Source organism: Typopeltis vanoorti, chromosome 13 (genome assembly GCF_054136105.1).
Source record: "Typopeltis vanoorti isolate ZY-2024b chromosome 13, IOZ_Tvanoo_1.0, whole genome shotgun sequence".
NCBI classification, from domain to species: domain Eukaryota; kingdom Metazoa; phylum Arthropoda; class Arachnida; order Uropygi; family Thelyphonidae; genus Typopeltis; species Typopeltis vanoorti.
The window spans coordinates 76,921,702-76,944,542 of NC_143561.1; the positions used below are offsets into that span (position 1 = coordinate 76,921,702).

At 35.1% G+C, this 22,841-nt stretch overlaps 1 protein-coding gene across 1 annotated transcript in view; it reads left to right on the forward strand.

Moving 5' to 3' along the window:
- The window catches only part of Tap42 (immunoglobulin binding protein Tap42), a 113,906-nt gene that overhangs the window by 36,046 nt on the left and 55,019 nt on the right, over positions 1-22,841 (forward strand). The window contains exons 4-5 of the mRNA XM_090402948.1: positions 9,774-10,028; positions 16,516-16,585. Of these exons, the coding sequence (XP_090259074.1) occupies positions 9,774-10,028; positions 16,516-16,585 (325 nt within the window). The remainder of the gene's footprint in view (positions 1-9,773; positions 10,029-16,515; positions 16,586-22,841) is intronic.

Consider the following 22,841-nt stretch of genomic DNA (forward strand, 5'->3'; position numbering starts at 1 on the left):
TAAGAGTCAATTTAATGAGTATTTTTCTATGCACAGTCAGTGTAATAATGTTAAATACGGCAGTATTTTTCATTACAATGATATTTCATTATTTTCACTATGACAAGCACTTTTAAACATATTCTGCAGTCACATAAAATATACATAGTGTGCCCATTAATTAACAAGACACATTTTTTGACAGGTATACTGTAAATAAAATTGGGTTAAAATGGTGTATCATTTTAGCCACTACACTGGGCTTTTTCCTATGAGAGCATATTCATTATGATTACTTCAATTCTCACATAGACATTATGTGATTGAGATGGTGTAAGTGTCTTGTGTCAAAAATTTGAAAAATGGAACATTAAGCAGTGATAAAATTTTATTTTATTCTGTTTTACACTGGACATATCTGCCTCAGAAGCATTTGATGATTTTTAAAAAAAAGTGTATAAGGATGATTGTCCCATGCATGAGTTTTTGAGTGGTTTGCATGATTTCAAGATGATAGGGATGAAATAGAAGGCATCATGACTGGGGAGGCCTATCTTGGTTCAGACTGATGAAAATGTGGAAAAGTAATCTCATCAACAGGAATCTTCAAATCAACACTTGGATGATTGCACACAAAGTAAATATTGGATAGGAAGCAGTCCATGAAATTCTGCTGGAAAAAAAAAAAAAGATTTGTAACATTCTTTGACTCCTGAACAGAGAGAGAGAGCATCATGTTTCTTGCTTTGAAAAAATTTCATTGAAATGGTTGCCCAACATGCTACTGTTTTAGAGAGAATTGTGACTGGTGATGAATCATAGTCTTTACAATACAACCCAGAAACGAAATGGCAAAGCATGGACTGGCAATCTTGAAGACAGCAAAAGGTTTGACTGTAGAATTAATCAAAATGGTGCTGATTGCGTTCTTCAACATTTGTGAAATTGTTCATAAGAAATTTTGTTCCAGAGGGTCAAATGGATAACAGTCAGTACTATCTCAGTGTCATGTAATGTTTGAATCGATGCATGAGATGAGTGAGAAGGGAGCAGTACTGAACAAGCAGCTATCAGTTGCTGCATAATAATGTGCTTACATATTGTGCATTAAACAGGAAACAATTTCTCACTTCCTAATCCAGTGCTGAAACAAAGTTCACAGGATGTGACGCTCATGGACACAATCAAGCTCAAAGTTATATCTTAACTGGGTTTTAAATTTCACATACCTTGTGTCTTATCTGCAATTCTCTCACATTTTTCTATCTCCACATTCCCCCCCCCCTTTCAGTCCTACTTCAATAATATTGCCATATGCCAGATGCCACTCAATAAGATGACAACCAGGAACATCCTACAAATGTATATCCACAATTATCCCTTCCTTATATTCTTCATATATCTATATCTTTAAAACATCAGTAATGCCTTAAAAATTGAGTAAAAAGCCAATGACATCATAAAAGGGGTACTACTCCTAAACAAAAATAGGAAAAATAGCGATAAAAATTAATATTTATTTAGAGGAGTAACATGGAAAATTTTCCAGAAATAATATGTGGAATAAATATAGTGCTTGATCTGTTCCAATTAGGACAATATAGCAGTACTTCACAACATTATTTATACAGTCTTTCCATAAGGGAAATACAAAGAAAGGGAAATAAATATCTATTAAAAGGGAAATAAAACGATATTAGAATTAGGAATTTCTGTGATGAATGTTCCATGTAAGATTTATACAAGCAGAGAAGAGGCTTAAGAAAGAAAAAATATTGAAGAGAAACTTGGAGAAGAACAAGCTGGGCTAAGGACAAACTGGGATTGTATCAGATTTTCACTTTAGGACAGGTAACTGAGAAATCATGGAAATATAATAAGATTTGTATTTACATTTTGTAGATTTGGAAAAGGCATATGACAAGGTGCCTAGAGAAAAGCTGTTCAAAAGACTGCAGTTCATGGGGTGCATGAGACGTTGTACTGAGCAATATACATAGTCCAAGTCAACAGTTAGAATTGAGGAAATTACAGGAAGATGGTTTGATGTAAAACCAGGTGTGAGATGAGAGTGCTCACTATCTCAATTGTTATTCATCATCTGTATATGGATCATATTATGAAGTGGTATTAGATCTGATATCAAAATCAAAGATGATGTTATACTCCTAAATAAATCCATTACCAGTTTGCAGGATTCCTTAATTAATTCAGTAATTGGTGTAACAAATACAGTATGAAAATCAGAAATAAAAAGACCAAAACTGTGAAAATAGGCAGGATAAAATGCTTCAACTACATTCTAAATGGATGACAAATAGAACAGATAAAACATTTCAACTATTTAACCACCAGTTTTTAGTGAAAATGGCAAGTGGAAATTGATAATATAATAAACAGAGCTATTGTGGGGAGTCAATTAAAAAATTTATATGGAAGACGATGAATTAATCAAAACACTAAACTAGGAGCATATGAAGCAGTAAACCAGTTTTAGCTTACGAATCTGAGAGTTCTGGGGAAAAATTAGGGGAGTGAACATATGACATTGATGGCACAATCATTTTAAATATAAAGATATTAGGAAGGAACTTGACATTGTCAGTAGTTAGGAATGTGTAAGCAGAATTAATCTAAAATGGCACAATCACTTTAACAGAATGAGAAAGTAAAGATTAGCAGAACAGTTGTTTGATTGATGCGAGATGCCAGAATAAAGACCAAGAGGTATACCAAAATCTAAGTGGCTGGTGTAGTTAGAAGTGCCTTAGAGGATTAAGATAGATGATCTGACAATGTTGGAATCCTGATTTGGAGAAAATTGTTGATAGGAAATTAGTAATAATGTAAACTTTTCTTTTAGTATTGTCATGTTATCCTGTATATGTGCCGCTTGAGCTTATATATCAGAATTTGATAGTTATGTACAAAATGTCATCATCAATAAAGTGGCTCAAAACTTAAATGTATCAGCTGTGATGATAGGAAAAGTGATATTCAACAAATTAGCCAAAAAAAGTGAATGGGGGGGGGAATGCATTATATCTTAAATACCATCTGAATTTATACCAAATGTTATTGTTCCTGTTTATGGTAATGACAGCACAGAAGAATCATTTCAGAGTGTTCTTGTTAGTTTTAAGTAGGTATGATGAAGGGATTTACAGTTATCTCTCAATAGAGTAAAACCATAGTGACAAAGGAATAGTTTGTTATACTGGAAAGGTTGCTATATTAAACTAAATTTCCTTTAAAATAGTATTGATACTTATAGAGTTTCATCTGGGACTTTTTTGGTAGTTTGTGTTGTAGTGAGAGTTGACTGTATAAGCTGGAAACTAAAGAGCATCCTAATGAACTTGAATGTAAGATCTAAATTTGATAGAAATTAAATTTTGTATATAGCTGACTAGGACTGAGAAAAAGAAGCGCCTTTAAAGTATGCCAAAGCATCATCTACTTTGGATTCAAGATAAGTATAGGTCATTATAAAATGTCTGAGCTTGTATAAGAAGCAAATATTGTGTTATTCAGTTTCTCAGTAGTACTTCATTAAAAACAAGTAAACACATGAATTAAATTTTTTTGTTATCATTTATACCTCTTTTTTGATTTTTTGAATATTCCTTTACTTCATAATTACATTTATTTCTTCCTTTCATTTCATTCATTCATTTTTTTTTTTTTCAGATATATATTTTTGTTACATGTTGGTGCAACTTTGGTGTTCAGTAGTTCTTACTAGAGTATAGTAAGTTTTTGTACCATTGAGTTTACATTTATAATGAGGAAACACTTCCGGTTTAGAAAGCACAAAACCATAAAATACTGTTGCTGACTGCAAAATATAATAATTACTCACTCTGTAACCATCTGCAGTTTTGCTTCTACAAGCTTGCTGACATAAAATGTTTCTGTGCTATGATTCAGTTTTATTATATTATATTGTACTGGGGGGGGCTATTGGGCCCAATCCCCCTGTGTTCCGGACTGGTAGGCCGGTTCTCCTTGAATTCTGATGACTTGAAAGGGGGTTTTGTTCCCCTGGCGCCTACAGCACCCAATCCCCTGAGTTCCAGACTGGTAGACCGGTTCTCCTTGAATTCTGATGACTGGAATTTTGAAGACTCGACACTCAGGGTAGCCCCTGAGTTTCAAAACGTAACATAAAAAGGCTTATCATTTTATATATATAGGGTAGATTACTTTGTTACATATCAAGTTAAACATATCACATATTGAGGTTTTTTGACAATTGACATTTTCACATAAAATGTCGATTGCTGTATCACATATGTTATATAAAATAGCATTCTATTTATACAGCTGACTCTCACTATATGAAAATTGTAGGGACTTCTGAAATACAGTCACTCCCTGACTTATGTAAATTCAACTTACACTTATCACTTATCCTGTGTTAGAAAATACATTTCCATAATTTTTGCCAGCCAATGCAAACTTAAAAAAATTGTGGAAATGTATTTTGTATCAGAAAGGAAATAAATAGACGACCTGACTAGGATGGCAAAAATTCATAGACATTACTCCATAAGCCTGTAGTCGATGTCCCTTGGTTGGAACTGATAATGACTTATGGTAGTTGAATGAATGTGTATTACACATTACTTTCAGATCAGAGACCTGTGGTTGTATTGCAGTGTTTTTTTTTAACCCTATGTCAGTCATTGTTGCTGTCACTGTTTTTTTTTCTATTCATATTTATTTAGAAGGAATTATCTAATGAAGAACTTATTGACTTGCAAGCGAGAGAAGAAAATGCTGACGAGACTCAAGATGAACCAAATTAGGAACTATGATCTATCATCTTTAAAGAGATGGCAATAGTATTTCATGAAATTGCATCAACAATAGCGAGGTTTGAGAAGATGGATTCTGACAGCAAACAATTCTTTAAAGATAACAGAAGGGGTGAATGATATGCTTGCTTGCTACAAAAAAATCTACAAAGAAAAGAAAAAAGCCACTGTCCAGTCATTCCTTACTATGTTCATTCATAAAGCTGGGTAGCCAACTTTTTCTAAATCTTCTCAACAACGTACTTACCAGCATATTATTTTTGATTTTAAAGGATTTGAAATGCACAAAGTGTGTTTCAAAAGGTAGTCTTTTTTTTATTGTACCTTTTGAAACACACTTTTGAAATTTTTCCTGTGCATGAGATTGTCTCGGGAATTACATATGTGGCTTGTTAAAGAGAGTGGAGAGCGTATGTGCGCAAAATGTAGGCAGTTGGAGGAAATAAGTACATTAGATATATCGATATCTGACTTTGTTGCTCCAGGAACGGGGAATGAATGTAGGAAGACAAGTAGTGTGATAGGAGAGAATGAGAAAATAATAGTTGATAGTGTGGAAGGTGTGAGTGACTGTGAAAGTTTAGGAGATGGTTTTGTTTGGGAGAGTGAATTTACATTAAGAGTGACTGACCTGCAGAGGGAGATAGATGAGTTGAAAGAGGAGGTGGAATGTCTTGTGAATGAGAGCAGAAGTATGAAAGATAAGATTAGGAGAATGGAAGAGATAAATGCAAGGTGAATCAGAGTAGGAGAGAGAGAGAGAATTTAGGGAGTATGAGTGAGAGGTATGGGGGTGCTAGAAGAGGAGATAATGGAAACAGTAGAAGACAGGGAATGAGAGAGAGGTATGGGAATGCTAGCAGACGAGAGGATGGAAACAGTAGGAGAGACGGAATGAGAGAGAGATATGGAAGTGCTAGAAGAGGAGAGAATGGAAATGGTAGGAGAGATGGAATGAGAGAGAGGTATGAGAATGCTAGAAGACGAGAGGATGGAAACAGTAGTAGGAGAGACAGAATGAGAGAGGGATATGGGATTGCTAGAAGAGGAGAGAATGGAAACAGTAGAAGAGAGAGGTATGGGAATGAAAGAAGAGGAGAGAATGGAAACAATAGGAGCGAGGGAATGGTAAGAGGTATAATGTATGGCGACTCAATGATCCGTGGTGTTCAAGATAGGATGCGTGAGGAGTGTTTGCCAGGAGGAACAATAGAAAGGGTGGCTATGGCAATTAAGAGAGGTGAAAGGGTGGATGAGATGATTGTGATGGTAGGAACGAATGACTTGAGTGGTAATGTAAGTCGGGCAGCGAGAGATATGAGATTTTTGCTTGAGACTGTATGGAAGAAGACAGAGAGAGGAAAAATAGTGTGCGTGTTGCCTAGGTATGATGATGATGAGCTGAGCAGAAGAGCGGTGATATTGAATGGCATAATAGCGAGAATGTGTGACAAGAGAGGACTGGTATATGTGGATGCTTGGAGTGTGTTTGAGGAAAGAGAGGAATTGTATGCGAGAGACCGTTTACATTTGAATGAGGAAGGACGTAGGCATCTGGAGAGATTGCTGTTCTGAACGAGTCAGTGTGTCCCAGGGAGGATGATAGCAGGGGTGGCCTCTTGTGGGAATGGATACTTGGGAGAAGGGAGACAATGTCAGGTAACACTGAGCCCAGTGGAGTCTAGAAGGAATAATGCTGGGTATAGAAACAATGGCATTTATATGCTTTATACTAATGCCAGGAGTATCCGGAATAAGGGAGAGGAATTGGTGGTGCAGATAGCATCAGCCTGGCCAAAAATTATTGTGATCACTGAGACATGGTTGACAGAAGGGGATATAACAACAGGAATAGAAGTCGCTGGGTATAGCATTTTTCGTCAGGATAGGAGGGGAAAGCGTGCTGATGGGGTACTGCTTATGATAAGTGATGACCTATGTCCTCTAAGAGTGGAGAATTTGGAAGGAAGTGAGACAAATGATTTTGAGAGCGTATGGTGTGAGGTAGAGGTAGGCAAGACAGGATATTTAGTGGGGTGTTGCTACAGACCCAGGAGCACAGAGGATGGGGACCAGGAGATGTTTAGACAGCTAAGTTTGGCAAGTGCAAGAAGAATGATTGTTATGGGAGATTTTAACTTCAGTAGTATAAATTGGAGAGAGGAAGATGCATGCAGCAATAGGGGAATGGAATTTCTAGAATTCTTGAGGGACAAATGTCTTAGGCAACATGTAACAGAGGGAACAAGAGGTTCAAAAGTTTTGGATTTGGTTATAGCATCAGAAGAGTTGATAATAACTGAGTTGATGTCTCTCCCACCAGTTGGAGAGAGTGACCATATGGTGTTGACTTGGAAAATGAATAGACATGCAGGAGTATCAAAGAGACTGGAACTTATGCGGAATTATAAGGCAGGTGATTATAATAGTCTTAGACGTCAACTTCGGGAAGTTTCATGGAGGCAGGAATTGGAAGGCCGGGATATCACTAGTGCGTGGGAAATTGTGAAAGAATATTTGTTATCAGCAATGGTAAGTTGTATACCACGAGTGAAGAAGAGGACGCAATTTGGAGTAAAGTGGATGACAAACAATATTAAACAGGAATTGCATGCGAAAAAGAGACTATGGAAGAGATATAAGGAGACTATGGAAGAGATATAAGGAGACAGGTGAAGAGATGCATGAGGAATATAAGACACAGGCCAGAAGAGTGACTAGTGTGGTAAGGAAAGCAAAACTGGAATATGAGAGGAGATTGGCCCTAAGATCCAAAGAAAATCCTAGGGAATTTTTTAGCTATGTGGCCAGTAGGAGGAGAAATGACTGTGGAAGAATGATATTGTGGGATAAAAATGGGAATAGAGTGACTGATGCAGAGGACAGTGGAATTGTTCAATGAACACTTTATTGGAGTATTTCATCCCAGAGGAGTCAGTTTTAATGCTAGAGAGATAGGACTGGTTCGAGGTCTGGAGGTACAGGAGGAGATTGTGTTTCAGATACTGAGTACTCTGGATGTCAGTAAAGCTGTGGGACTGGATGGTATTTCACCACGAGTTTTGAGAGAATGTGCTAGGGAATTGACAATGCCTTTTACATGGCTTTTCAATGAAAGTCTGGCCTTGGCAAAGGTGCCCAGGGAATGGAAGGTAAGATAGTGCCATTGCATAAGGGTGGTAACAGACTGGAAGTGTCTAATTATAGACCAATCTGTGTGTCATCAGTAGTTGTTAAGATCTTGGAGAAAGTAGTGAGGGACCATATACAGCACTGGGCAGATGAGGGTAATGTTATCTGTGAGAGTCTACATGGATGTGTGAAAGGGCACTCCTGTTTTAGCAATATGCTAGCCTTTTATAATAAAGTTACAAGAACATTAGATGAGGGAAAGGCATATACTGCAATTTTCTTAGACTTAGCAAAGGCATTTGACAGGGTGCCACATGATAAGCTGATATTTAAGTTGCAACACATGGTCTGGATGTCAGATTGGTCAACTGGATTCAGGATTGGCTGTCTGATAGGTATCAGAGAGTTGTATATGGTGGAGCAGTTTCAAGGAGACAGAAGGTTACAAGTGGGGTCCCACAGGGCTCAGTACTAGGACCTATATTGTTTAACCTTTATATCAATGACATTGCCAGTGGATTGCAAGGGGATATTCAGTTGTTTGCAGATGATGCGAAGCTGGGAAGGATTATTAGTAATAGTGCAGATGTGGTAGCCCTGCAAGAGGATTTGAATAAGCTAGATAGATGGGCAAATGAATGGGGATGTCAGTTTAATGCAGCAAAATGTAAGGTCTTGAGGTTTGGGAAACATCGATGGGATGCTACATACTCTATGGGAGGAGTTATACTGGAGGAAGTAGGGGAGACAAGAGATCTGAGGTTGATGATTGATAGAAACCTGAAGTTTAGGGGACATATTGCAAAGGTGGTGAAGGTAACACAGAGAATTGCTGCTATTATGAGAAGGACACTGACCTGCAGAGATAAGAGGGTTATCATTCCGTTGTATAAGTCTCTGATCAGACCACACTTGGACTATTGTTCTCAGATTTGGTCCCCAGGATTTGAAGGGGATAAATTAACTGTGGAAAGGATACAAAGATGGATGACAAAGATGGTTTCAGGACTGTACAAGGATAGTTATGAGGATCGGCTGAGAGAATATGGACTGCAGAGTTTGGTGGATAGAAGAAGGAGAAGTGATATGATTGAGACTTTTAAACTGTTGAGAGGTGGTTACAGGGTTGACACTGGGGAGTTCTTTCGCTTGGTTGAACAGCAGGAAGGAGTGATGACAAGAGGCCATCCCTGGAAGTTACGAAAGGAAACTGTGAGCAAGAGGGTAAGGAGTGGTTTCTTTGTGTGGAGGGTGGTTGAGCCGTGGAATGCATTGCCTGATGGAGTGGTGGGAGCGAGAACGGTCAGTGAGTTTAAAGAATGGTATGATAGACTTTGTGTTTCTCAGGGGGGGGGACCTCCCCTCGATGAGTCTTGACAGACTTTATGTCTTAGGAAGGACCTCCCTCGATGAGTCTTTTGACTCCTTGGAGGCCTGAATAATAATAATAATAATGAGATTAAAAAAAATTGAATAAATAATTCTATTTACATGTTCATCAAACATTTCTTTTTTTATTTTTTTTTGGTTCAGTTAAATTCAGCACACATTGTTGCAAGTGCTACATAAGCATTTAAGGAAATTCTATGTAAAAATTGACTTGTGTAACATTCCATGGAATGCAACCTTTACATAAGTTGGAGAGTGACTACAGTTGATTATAGTACATAGTTTGTTGTATTGAATTTTGTTAGAAATGTTATGGAATGGAATTTTAGGTTTGGATTTTTCAACAGTTTGTTATAACAGTGTTTGCTGTAGTGAGAACCGACTGTATTATTTTTTGTTTGTTTTTGTAATTGTGTATACTGAACATTCTTTGTTCTCATCATTATTTCTTAGATATACTTCAAAGATTTTTTGCAACGATGTAAAGCATATGATATAGAACCTGAGTTGATTTTGGATGTTGTAAATGGTTCAGAAAAAAACAATTCATCCTCAGAAAGTAGCACCATACCTTTTAACCTGCAAGTAGCTTCTAAACAGAGACAAGAAAAGATAGAAAGGTATAGAAGACAAAAAGAAATGGAAAAAAGACTAGCTGAATTGCAAGTGCTTATTGAAAAGAAAAAGGATGAAGATGAAGAACGTCGAGTAAGTAATTTACAGATATCTTTAAATTTATTTTGTATGTATTTTATAGCATACATTTTATAGCTGGGTGGTCGAGGTGATAATATCTCCATTCAACCAGTAGGTGAGTTTAATCCTATCAAAATTCATTAGATTTTCATTTCTAGTGTGAACCCACCATTTTGCATATTTGTATGCTTGTGCTGTAGGTTTAATTGGGATTGTCTAAAAAATAAACATAAATAAATACAAATCAATTCAAGTTTTCACGCATGAGTTTGCATAAAAATATTTTCATGTCATTATTTATGAATGAAGGGAAGTTGTCAATTATGAGTATTTGTTTTTTATTATTTTGGTATTTACACATTACATATAATAGCATCTCTGTAGTGCTATTCATTTTTCTTATTCAAAACAAAGTGTCCAATGAAAGCATGCATCAGACATATTAGACATATTAACTGCCATTGCATAAATTAAGTTTATAGAAAAGCAAGTTTCTCATTGAAAGCTATTTGGGCTTAACAACTTAGTGGAAAATGTAATTGGATACTACTTGATTAAAATCTTCATTATACTGTGCCAAGAAGGATATATAATATTAATTCAGGAATGCATAACTTCCTTTGTTCATTAATTAATATAGGGTGGCCCACAAAGGGGTTTAAACATTTAATCACTTTTTTATTTATTGATTATTGTTTTTTTTTTTTTTTTTTTTTTTGTTATAATGAAATACAGAACCTGGAGATTTTTTATTAGTTTTGAAAAACTAATTTTAAATCCCTTCATGACTTATCGGCTACCCTGTAACCAATTAATTGATTAGATTAGATCTTCTGTGACAAGCCAGTGCACTTGGTGCTGTTAACTTCATCTCTAATATTTGGCCCAATGCAAGTGTGCATTAAGCCTTGCCTTAAAAGAATTCAACCCTTTGTTCTTCACAAATAGCAAAAATAAAAATGTATTTATTCATACTCATACTCATAAGGTCAGAAAACCATGTTATTACATCTCCTTCCCCTGCTGCAATTTTCGGTAACTTCTACTATTGTCCTCTCACTCCCCCCCGTTCTAGCAAAAATACAGTCTCCCTTTAATAATTTGAGTGTACAGAAGCTATCTTTGTGGATAACTTCTGTACTCTCCAACCTGCAGGTGAATTTGAATCCCGTCATGATGTTTGAATTCCAATGCAGCACAGAAAGATTATTCTTAAATGTCTTTAGGTATTTAGTTCATTTTTATTATTTAGTATTAATGAGACCTACTTATTGAAAGTATGAGTATGAATAAATACATTTTTATTTTTGCTATTAGTGAAGACCAAAGGGTTGAATTCTTTTAAGGCAAGGCTTAATGCACACTTGCATTGGGCCAAATATACATCCTACTTATTGAAAAGCTGAAGCCTTAATAAGTTCCATGTTTGCTTTCTTGCCAGAGCAGGGTTTCTGGATTATCTGACACTTAACCCACTTTGTAAAATTCTACAATTATGAGGGGGGAGAGCTGAAAAATTCTGATAAACACGTAGAACTAAAATGATATTAAAGCAACTGATATAACCATAAGAAAGAATATATCGTAAAACCCTTTAATCCCCATGTTTCATCAAATTGTAATAATTTGTTCTTTTTGTTTTAGGATACATAAGAAGACATGTCAGAGATTTTGAAGAAATTCAAAGACAGAGGTGTGGGTTGTTATCAAATTTTTCTTGCTACAAGCAACTGAGATTCACCAAACTTTGTGTGAGACTTTTAGGGGACTGTGCCCCAGCATATCCAACTGTTGCCAGGCAGGTGGCCAAATTTAAAACTAGGGATCCTGAGACAACAGATGTACCCAGGTCAGGAAGACCCACAGTGATCACACCTGAAAACATCGATGCAGTGCATGCCATGATCCTTGATGATAGATGAATACCAGCCAAAAATATTGCAAAGATGCTGGGGGATATCCAGGGAACGAGTTGGCATCATTATCCATCAACATCTGGACATGCAGAAGCTCTTAGCAAAGTGGGTCCCCGGATGTTTGAATGATGACCACAAAAGAGAGCATGTGCTTTATATCAAGGGAGTTTGGGTCATTTTGAGAAAACCAGTGCAAATTTTTTGGCTTGTATTGTTGACTGTTGATGAAACATGGCTTTATCGCTATGACTCAGAGACTAAACAACAGTCAATGGAGTGGAGATACAAAGGTTCTCCACGGCCAAAGGAGTTCCAAACCAAAAAGTCAGCAGGGAAGGTTCTTGCCATTGTCTTTAGTGATATGGATGGTGTTATCCATACCAAGTACCTCAAAAAAAGGTGAAACTGTTATAGCAACAGTTTATTCAGCAGCTCTGAAGGAAAAATACTGTTGGAAACTGAACAGAAGTGTGTTGCTTTTGCAGGACAATGAACCTGTGCTCACTGCTAATGAAACCCAACAGACAATATATAACTTGGACTTCAATATCTACCTCACCCACCCACCCACCCTATTTGCCAGACCTGGCTCCATCTAACTTTCCTGTTCCTAAATTTAAAGAAACACTTGAAAGGAACAAAATTTACCATAGATAATGAAGTCATATCTGCAGCTGAGGACTAGTTTGTGCAAAAGGGAAAGACTTTTTTCTCAGAGGATTGCAAATGATACAGCAGAGTTGTAATAAGTGTATAACACTTCGTGGGGAATATGCAGAATAATGAGTAAGTTACATGGTTCTATATCAGTTCCTTCATGGTGATTATTACAACTTTTCGGCACACCTTCGTATGTGATGTACAAAGAATATTATATCAACCGATACATAGTCTGTATTTAAATTATTTCAGAAGTTAGAATTGAAGGAGGTACATATTGTGAATGGTTTGTAAAATCATTTATACATCACTTCATCACTACAAATCATCACTTGGTGATGTCCCTGTAATAGTAATAATGTATTTTCCAAGATACACTTATAAGAATATAAAATTATGTTTTTAAGAATGTTTGGTGTACATTTTGATATATGCAAAACATTTTCCATATACAAGGAGAAAAATCCAAAATAGCAAATACTGCTACTGTTAGAGATGGGATCTAACTCTGCATAGTTTTTACACAAGTAAACATATAAAAACTGGGTTTAATTGGTTGGAGATATTTACTGATATATATCCTACTAGTTTCACTGAGTTTATTGTTGACTTCGTCTGGGCACACAGAAAGCAACAAAAACAGTTTAAAAGAGAAACGAGCTAAAGTATCAGGTTAAAACATAACCAAATGCTAAATATTGTCAAAATTCAAATTCACTTTTTGTTGCTTTTTGTGTGCCCAGACGAAGCCAACAGTAAAGTAGGCGAAACTAGTAGGCTATATATCTCCGTACATATCTCCGATCAATTAAACCCAGTTTTTATATGTTTACTTGTGTAATATTCAGTGGTCAAAAAATAACATTATCAAGAATTGTTTTGTTATGCTAGAATTTCATTTTTAAAGTTTGTGACTAGTACATGTGTTTTTTTCCTAATCCCAATGTATTATTATTTTTAATGCTAAATCCCACACATGAAAGGTACCTACAAAGAACTTTGATAAAAAGAAGAAATTTGTTAATGATCTTGGAGACCTGCACATTGTAATCTTCAGGAAATACTTAAGAAAGGATACTGTTCTATAGACAGTAGTAAAAGAGAGAAAATGAATGAAAAGTAAGAAAAATTTATTGTGTGTGTGTGTTGGGAATCAAAGTGTAGAAGGATGTTGAATAGCCATTGCACATCGGAGGAGATTACTTATACTAGGAAAATTATTCATCCATTCTTGATGAAAATACACACAGCAGAAACTGAATGTTTGAATTGGGGTGGAGTAAGCTGATGAGAGACAAGTCATTAACCTAATTGCATCTTCTCTAGAAGCAATTAGGTTGGATCAAGAATTTTTAGGAAACTCTTAGGTAATATGTATATTATATGTGGTATATTATTAAAATCAAGTATTCAGATATGATTAAATAAGGAATATGAGATTCATAGGATTCAGATCTTGGTCTCTTTAACAGTAACACACTTTGCTCATTTTTGGCCATTCTTGGAAACATTTATTAACATTTACTGATGTCCATTTTGAGCATCATCAAAAAGTGTCTTTGTCCACTTTTGTTTAACAACTTTTTTTTTTTCAGCCTTGAAGATAAAAAAAAAAAAAAGAAAAACAATGCATTGTACAAATCCATGTATATCAGTAGCATTAAATTTTTGGCTAAAAATGTTGCCCCCCTCTCACTCACTCAGCAGATGTCGTGCGAAAGCTGAATGTTCTCATGTCCTCATCTTTGATTAAAATCAAGTCGTACAAGTTTGTAATTGTTTAAAATAAATTGCATAATTTTTCTCTGGTTTTCATTGTTTCTTAATGTTGATCATCATCCAGAACATGAATTACTTTTGATTGAATTTTTTCCCCTTTTTTAAATTGATGGAACCAAAGACTTGGGTACAATCCATCTTTATATGTTGTTTTCAGTAAATCAAGTAGTATATGATTTACCAAAAGCAATTTATGAAACTACTATTACAGATTACTTTCATACATTATACAAATTGCTACTGTTGGATTCTGATTATGTAGAGATTAGAGTAATTATTATTTGCTTCAGAATCCAACATGATCTTCCATCACAAAGGCTAGACTTGTAAATATTATTTAATGTATATAACTTATTTTAAAATTTAATATTCATATAACTGCCTTAATTTTGTCTAATATTTAATTATTTAATCAAAGATATATGTATGAATAATGAAAAGACTGTATTAAATATTAATAAGTTATTTTATTTATTGTTATGTCAATATTATAAGAACTTGTATTTGTAATTTAACTATGCATTTATTGAAATGCAAATATTCTATTTATTCTTGTTTGTGAAAGTTTAACGTTATGTAATAACTGAATGTAGTTGTATAGCCTAATGTAACATTTGCGAGAATGTTTACGTTTATCGGTTGTCATAGAGATGCGTGAAATAAACAAGCGTGAGTGGAAGGGAGCGTGGGCTAAATAAGAAGAGAAAATATATACGTAGTAGGAGAGTCGGAACGGAATTTTGGAACTAAAAGGTAGCAAGGAGATAAACTAGAGTAGTAGAAGTAAATAAAAGGTTCTTAAGGGTAGGAGTTGAGTGGATATTTTTTTATAAGTGAGCAAGGACGAAACGAGCTTTATAGTTAGCTGAAAGTATAATCAGCAGTAATAATGAAAGGGAAATTAATACTACAATCGGATAAAATAAAAAGCTGGATGTTTAAGGAAGAATTCTGAATGAACCCGGCTATTCTAGAATTGTGGCTTATTTCCGATTTGCTCTAAAAAGAACCTCACGGTGTTTAATTAGTTTATGAGTGGTAACGACGATAGTTGAAGTACCCTGTAATTGAAGTCTAGAATTCTGAAGTGCATTTGATAGTGCTTTAAGTATAACCGTGGATAAGTCTTGTAGATGTGTTTTATTAAGTAAGATAAATAAGTTCCAAAGGTTTGCTCACAACATAATTGATGTATTAGGAACTATTTCCGGTAAGGTTTATCATAGTGTATTATTTCTATGCTTGAAGAATTGTGTATTAATTACGCTATGCTTAACACTACTTTAACTGTGGAAACTCTTTGTGAATGAGAGTTGGAGATAAGAATTGTTTGAAAGATATTTTCAGCTATTAGTGCTTGTAATATTTTGAACTTATAGCATGACTGAGAATTGTGTGAAAACTGACTAGATTGGATGTTCCATTATATTAATTTAAGTGTAGAAACTTTGTAACCCAGAAGCTGAGAAAGTACATGTGAAGACTTGGAAGATTGTGCTATTGAGATTATCTAAACTTAATGTTTGACTTGTTTCTAGTATATAGAAACTAGAAGTAAAATTTGTGTATGTGTTATATGACCTATATTAAATGTTTCATTGGTTAATCTAACTATTGTGTTTGCCTGAATTTCTTATTACTGCACCGTTCACAAAAATTGGAATCTAGCAGGAATCCCAGAAGGAAAATAAATACTTCGGCCTGATTGAATGAAAGTACTGCTAACTAACTTTGAATTGATCGTACTGTTTCATATAGACTTATCTAAGGATAGAGTGGCACAGTATAATAGAAATTTCTCTACCCTTGGATTGGTGATCAATTTACAATTAGTTGTGTTTTATTTTATGAAAGTGACTTAAACAAGATGGCAGATTAGAACACAACATGAAGAAAACAACGTCATAACACTACAAAATAAAACATATACAGTTGTATTTGCTCAGTGTAGCAGATTAATTCTATGCACTAACCAGAAGCCTATGGCTCAACTAGCCTAAACCTACACAGATATGCTTTGCATTGTCACGGTTAACACTGAAATCTACATCCAATTCATATATGTTTTTGAACATATTCTTATATGGATTAGCAGTATTATTTTATGTTTTATTTGAACTCTTTTTTTTTTTTTTTTGGTTTAGAGAGAATATTATCTCCTAATGTTAAAAAAGTGGATTAATACCTCACTAGAGGAATTAGAGAGCATTCAAAGTAAGTCATTTAAATTTCTTATGAATTGAAATAATGTAGAAGTAGTATTTTATCTGCTCATAATTATTAAGAAAGAAAGAAAATTGCTGTTAATCCAAGTTTACTGCATGAGTGTGATACAGTTGATTCTCATTATAGCAAATTTGAATGGGCCACATGAATGTTTTGTTAGAGTTGATAGTTTGCTTTATTGTATTTCCTTTGGAACAGCATTGTGCCCGAGGCTAGAGTTAGGACTTTTCAATAACTTGTCATGGTGAGAGTGTTATAATTATTATTATTACATCACACCTCTAGGGTCCAAAGACTCATCGAGGGAGGGCACCTATTCTACAACACTCTGTCTCCACCAACTACAACGAACCGCGACTAACATCATCATCTACGCCAACACCATGTACTTCCCACCACCACCAGTATTTTCACAGACAATCGCAAACATCCATGCCCACTTGGCCAACCAGGCCGGTTTAATGGTTTGATATAGTGAATGTCTGCTGAATGATGCAAGCCATTGCCATTTTACGAAATAGCAGTTAAAGACTAAATCATTTCTGAGTAGTAACATTGCAATATTATCTTCGAGGCAAGGGATTCGTATTTTTGTGTTATCCATCTATGAAATTTCATAAGTTGATTTTCATGTTGGAGGCTTAATGGATTGTATACAGCACTCAGAAAGGATTAAAAATAGAATCTAATTCTTCCTATATTTCATCTCAGTCAATGAGACATCTTCAGGGATTACAAAAAAAACAATGTAACATAAAAACAAATAGCAAACAATAATGTAAAGTGGGACCTCTGATGATAAGCATTTCCCAAATCTTAGGAAACTTAATGCAACCATATTTGTTAAGATTTGGTTGATTCCTGAGAACTGCTGCTGATTCTAAGAATAGTCTTTCTCTTTTGAATTTGCTGTGGTGGAGCATGGTGGTTTTTTTCCATGAGATCCTGTGGGTTGTATCCAAGACATGGTTAACCAGGCTGACTGACCATAGTCGTGCTTGCAGATTATGACTTATGTTCCTCCAGGCGGATAGTAGCTGATCTATCTGTCTGTCTGTCTAAAGTATGCCAGTTTACAGGAACAGGGTACTATAGACTCCAGGCACTGAGAGAGGAGGGAGCTGATCTTTGGTAGAGCGGATGAGGGTAGCAAGTTTGCGGTAGGGCCTAAATGCTGTGTGTAGGTTGTATTTTTTTTAAATCTTGGCTATTTTTTCAGATGTGCCATAGATGTAGGGTATGGTGAGCATTTCTAAACTCTTTTTGAAGAGAAGACAGGGGAATGGGGGAGGAACTGATTATTTTTCTAATGCTGTGATCACTGTAGCCATTGGAGAGGAAAGTGTTGTGTATGTGGTCAAGCTCAGTTGTAAGGGCAGTTCCACTGGAACAAAGATTGTGAGCTCTCTTGGTAAGAGTTTTAATAATGCCATATTGTTGAGCAGGGTGGTGGGAGCGTTTGTGGATGTATCTGCCTGTGTGCATGGGTTTTCTATATACCATGCAGAAAAGTGTACTGTTGGGGAGGCCTGTAACTAAGGTGTCTAGGAAGGGTAAGCAATTGTTCTTTTCCTTTTCCATCGTGAAGTGGATTCTTGGATGTAGGATGTTGAGGTGACTGAGGAAGGCTTCTAATGTGTCTGGGCCATGAGGCCAAATAGAGAACACATCATCTACATATCTTAGCCAGATGGAAGGTTTGAGAGGGGCTGAGTTTATGGCTCATTTTTCAAAATCTTCCATATAAAGATTTTTCAAAATCTTTATATGGAAGATTTTTCAAAAGAAGATCGAGGGAGGGGGGGGGGGGACCCATGGTGGTTCCTTCTATCTGTTTATAGATTTTGTTCTTCCAAGAAAAATAACCAGAATAGATGGCAAAGGAAAAGAGATCTAAGATGTCAGAAGGAAAAACGTTTTTTTTTTTAAGAGTGTTAAGGTATCAATAAAGGGAATATTGGTAAACAATGAGGAGATGTCAAAGCTTACCAATATGTCTGTGTTATTTAAGGTTAAATTTTCTATGAGGGTTTTGATATGGGTGTGGAAAGTCCAGTGATGGGGGGGCGGTCAGAGAGTTGGCCAGCTGTTTTGACAGTTTGTAGCAAGGTGAGTTAGTGGCATCTACTATAGGTCTTAGTGGGGAATTGGATTTGTGGATTTTTGGTAATATAGGAAGAATTAAATTCTGTTTTTAATCATTTCTGAGTGCTGTATACAATCCATTAAGCCCCCCAACATGATGTTCTCACAGCACTTAAGTCTCTACACACGGATAAGTTGATTTTCTATTCTAAAGTGTAAATGATCTAATAAACAGAAGTAAATATATGAACATTTCTAATTCCATCTTCTCCTTAGTGGATTAAGCATAACAACTCTTAAGGCCAGATAACTTGGCTTCATAGAAACATAATTAATTCTGTGATAAGGTAGGCAATACTATGTACATAGTCTGCTATATCTAGCATTTCATTTATTCTCTGGCAGTGTTTGTTTGCTGGTGGAACATCTCCATCATCTTCATATGAGACTAACTTATATTAGGTTGAATTGTCCATCTAAAGGTTCTTCAGATCCTTGACAGGATTTGGACCTAAAGTCCTTCCATCCAGAGGGTATTGGTGTTACTGACAGAGCTATGTCTGGTCATGAATATTATTTTTATGTACAAAATATAAAAATATTGGATGGCAAAGTTTATGAAAAACTGCTAACATGAATGTGATAATTTTATTAGGTAATTTACATCAGCAATATGATTACAAAATAACTAGTTTCATTTTACAAGACATACATGTAGCACAAGTTTTTATATCTCTAACAGTTATTTGGTGCTAGTATATCACAATATTGTGATACTGTGTAATGGAGTGCTCACAAGTGAACACACTTTTGAGCACTCCATTGTCATATCTAACATTTCGTGCTTCTAAGGTACTTCTGACTAAATCAATCCACCCAAATCTTGGTCTTCCTCTAGGTCTATTTCCTGCCATCTTGGCATCAAATACCTGTTTTGCTAACTTTTATTCATCCATTCTATTTAAGTGGCCATACCATCTTAGGTTAGCTCTGCTGACACATTCTTGAATGCTAAATTCCTTTCTAATATTTTCATTTTTAATATGATTCTGCCATTGATGCCATTGGTTCACTCTCCTTTATTTCTAACCCAACTCTCAGATAAATAACTTAAAACTGTTTAAACACTATCTTGTATATATGTGCAAATCTGGCGTTTTGGCTAATTCTTTCTTATTCCATATAAATTTATTCAGCTGGTTACCCACCATACCAGCTTTGCTTATTCTGTTGTCTATTTCCAGATTTAACCTGCCATCTTCGCTAAAAACTGTCTCTAAATAGCTGAAATATTTTACTTGTTCTATAGCCGGGGTGGAGAATCCTTGGCATACGTGCCAAACATGGCATGCCAACAATGTTTTTCCGGCACGCACCCCAGGGCTTCACCTTAAAAAATGATTAAATAAATAAATGCATATCCAACATCTCACCCTAAAGAAACTTCAAAAAGTGATGCAAACAGTAATTAAGGTTGTTAATTAGCACATACTTTGAATAAAAGACAATTTCAGAATCTATTGAATGAGGTGGATTCGCTGTACAAAGGAATAATGTACAACAATGTTCGTCGGCTTAGTCGAGGTCTTGTTCTGAAACAATTTGTTGAATGTCTGGATGAGATAAATCTCTTTTTGACTAATCAACAAATGTCTTATAAAGAAATGTATGACATCGTGTGAGTTTGTAAACTGATGTTTTTTTGCAGATTTTTGCGAACATTTAAATGACTTGAACCTTAAACTACAGGGTTCTGGTAATCTCTTGATGTTATGACATAAAGGCATTTGAAATGAAACTAGGAGTTTTTAAGAGGGATGTAGACTGTGAGAGATTTAGGTATTTTCCAAACCTAAAGAAATACATCAATGATCTCCAAAAGGATGACAAAACAGAATGCCAATGTCTTCAAAAGCTATTTTTAAACATCATTGTGTTAACTGTTGAGCAGTTCCCTCTAAGATTTGTTAAGTTCAGAGAATTAGAAGAGACTGCAAAATTCATTTAGTTTCCAGACACTATAAAACTGGATGAAGTCAACTTGCAGTTGATTGATTTTCAAAGTAGCTCAATTTGGAGGCAGAAATTTGTTGACCTCGGAATTGACTTGGAAATTATTGAAAAAGGAGTGATTAGAGATGGGAGTAACAGAGAGAGTGCAGAAAATGAGGTACTAAGGGTTTGGAATGCTATTCCAGAAATTTTTGCATGTTTAAAAACCCTTGCAACAACATTACTATCCATTTTGCATCTACATATTCTTTGTGAATCATTGTTCTCAGTGATGAACTTAGTAGCCTTACAGATGAAACTAGTAGCACATGCATATCTCTAAAGGTTACAAAATATAAATCTGATATAAATTATCTGTCATCAGTGATGCAGCACTGATGCTAAATAAATAAAATGTCCACAATTTTTCTTTCTCTCATTTTGATTTGATGTTTTGTGCTTAAAAATGGTAAAGATTAACTTCTGTTTAATATATTATATAGGTAAAATAACATTTTATTTTATCTGTAATTTTTATGTATTACTCGTAAGGAATTAATAAAAGAATATCTTTAATTTTATTTTCTTTTATTGTGCTTTAGTCAAGTAAAACGATTATGAGATTGTGCACTGTAACATATTGGAAAAACTTGAAAAAACTTATGTCTGATGGATCTTTATAAAAAAATTCAGAATTATTGTTTACTCTTTTGCTAATATTAAAAATTGTGTCTTTAAATTGTGTGGCTGTATATGGCAGCAGAATTACACTTAAAGGCAAATAAGAAATATTCACGCTATCAACAGGGTAAAAGGACTTTTAAGTAAAAATTCCGTCACTAATTTTTACATTCATTCAACTTTACATGACTTAATAATCACTCTTCCAATATTATTTGATTTTACTGCTCTAATATGATTTTTGATTATTTGAAAAGGTTCTCTCAATACTTAAAAGACACCAAATAATAATATGTTCCCCAAAATTTTAAATTTCAGTTGGCATGTACACTTATAAAGGTTGCCCACCCCTGTTCTATAGGATCTCCATTCAGAATGCAGCTAAAGTTTTCTATGCTTCTGCCTATTTTCATAGTTTTGGTCTTTTTATTGCTGATTTTCATGCCAAATTTGTTACAGTTGTTATTCAATTTAGTTAGAGAATCCTTGAGACTTGCAGTAGATGTGTTTAGGACAACATCATCTGCATAAAGCAAAGAGCTCAGTTTGATATCTCCAATTCTAATCAGGTCTAATGCCACTTTCTTTCATAATGTGATCCATATAGATGATGATTAAGAGCAGAGATAATGGGTATCCTTGTGTTACTCCCCTGATTTTACATCAAACCATCTTCCTGTATTTCCTTCAATTCTAACTGCTGACTGACAACTTAAATATAGATTCTGTATTGCTCTGTGTAATGTTCCATTCACCCCATATAAATGTAGCATTTTGAAAATCTTTTCTCTGGGCACCTTATTAAATGCTTTTCCAGATCTACAAAACTTAAGTACAGATCCTTGTCATATTACCACGATTTCTCAACTATTTGTCTTAAAATAAAAATCTGATCTTCACAACCTCTATTTGAGCTGAACCCAGCTTGTTCTCAAAGTTTCTCTTTCTCAACCTCTTTTCAAGTATACTTGCATAAATCTTACCTGGAACACTTAGTAGAGAAATTCCTATGTAGTTCTCATATTCAGCTTTATTTCCTTTTTTATAAATGGGTAATATGAGAGCTGTACTCTAATCATTAGGAATTTGACCTTCTGCCCTCTGATTTATGCAGTGTAGCCTCTGCAAAACTTTTAGACCTCCATATTTAAGTATTTCTGGTCGAATATCGTTTACTCCACCTGCCTTTCTACATTTCAAGTTTTTGATGGCTTTTTCTATCTCAAGTATTGATATGTATATGTACTCCTCTTTGCAATCCTCTTGAAAATTTCCTAGTGCAGTTCTATCACTGCTCATCTTATTTAGTAATCTTTCAAAGTAATTACTCCAGACATCTAGGATGTCCTTATCTTCTGTTTTTCATGTCACCATTTTCATCTTTGATTCCTTTTACAGTACTCATTCCTCCATTTCTAATCTTCTTCAATAACCTCCAGAATATGTTGTCACCTTCAGATTTTTATTTTTCCATACTCTTACCAAA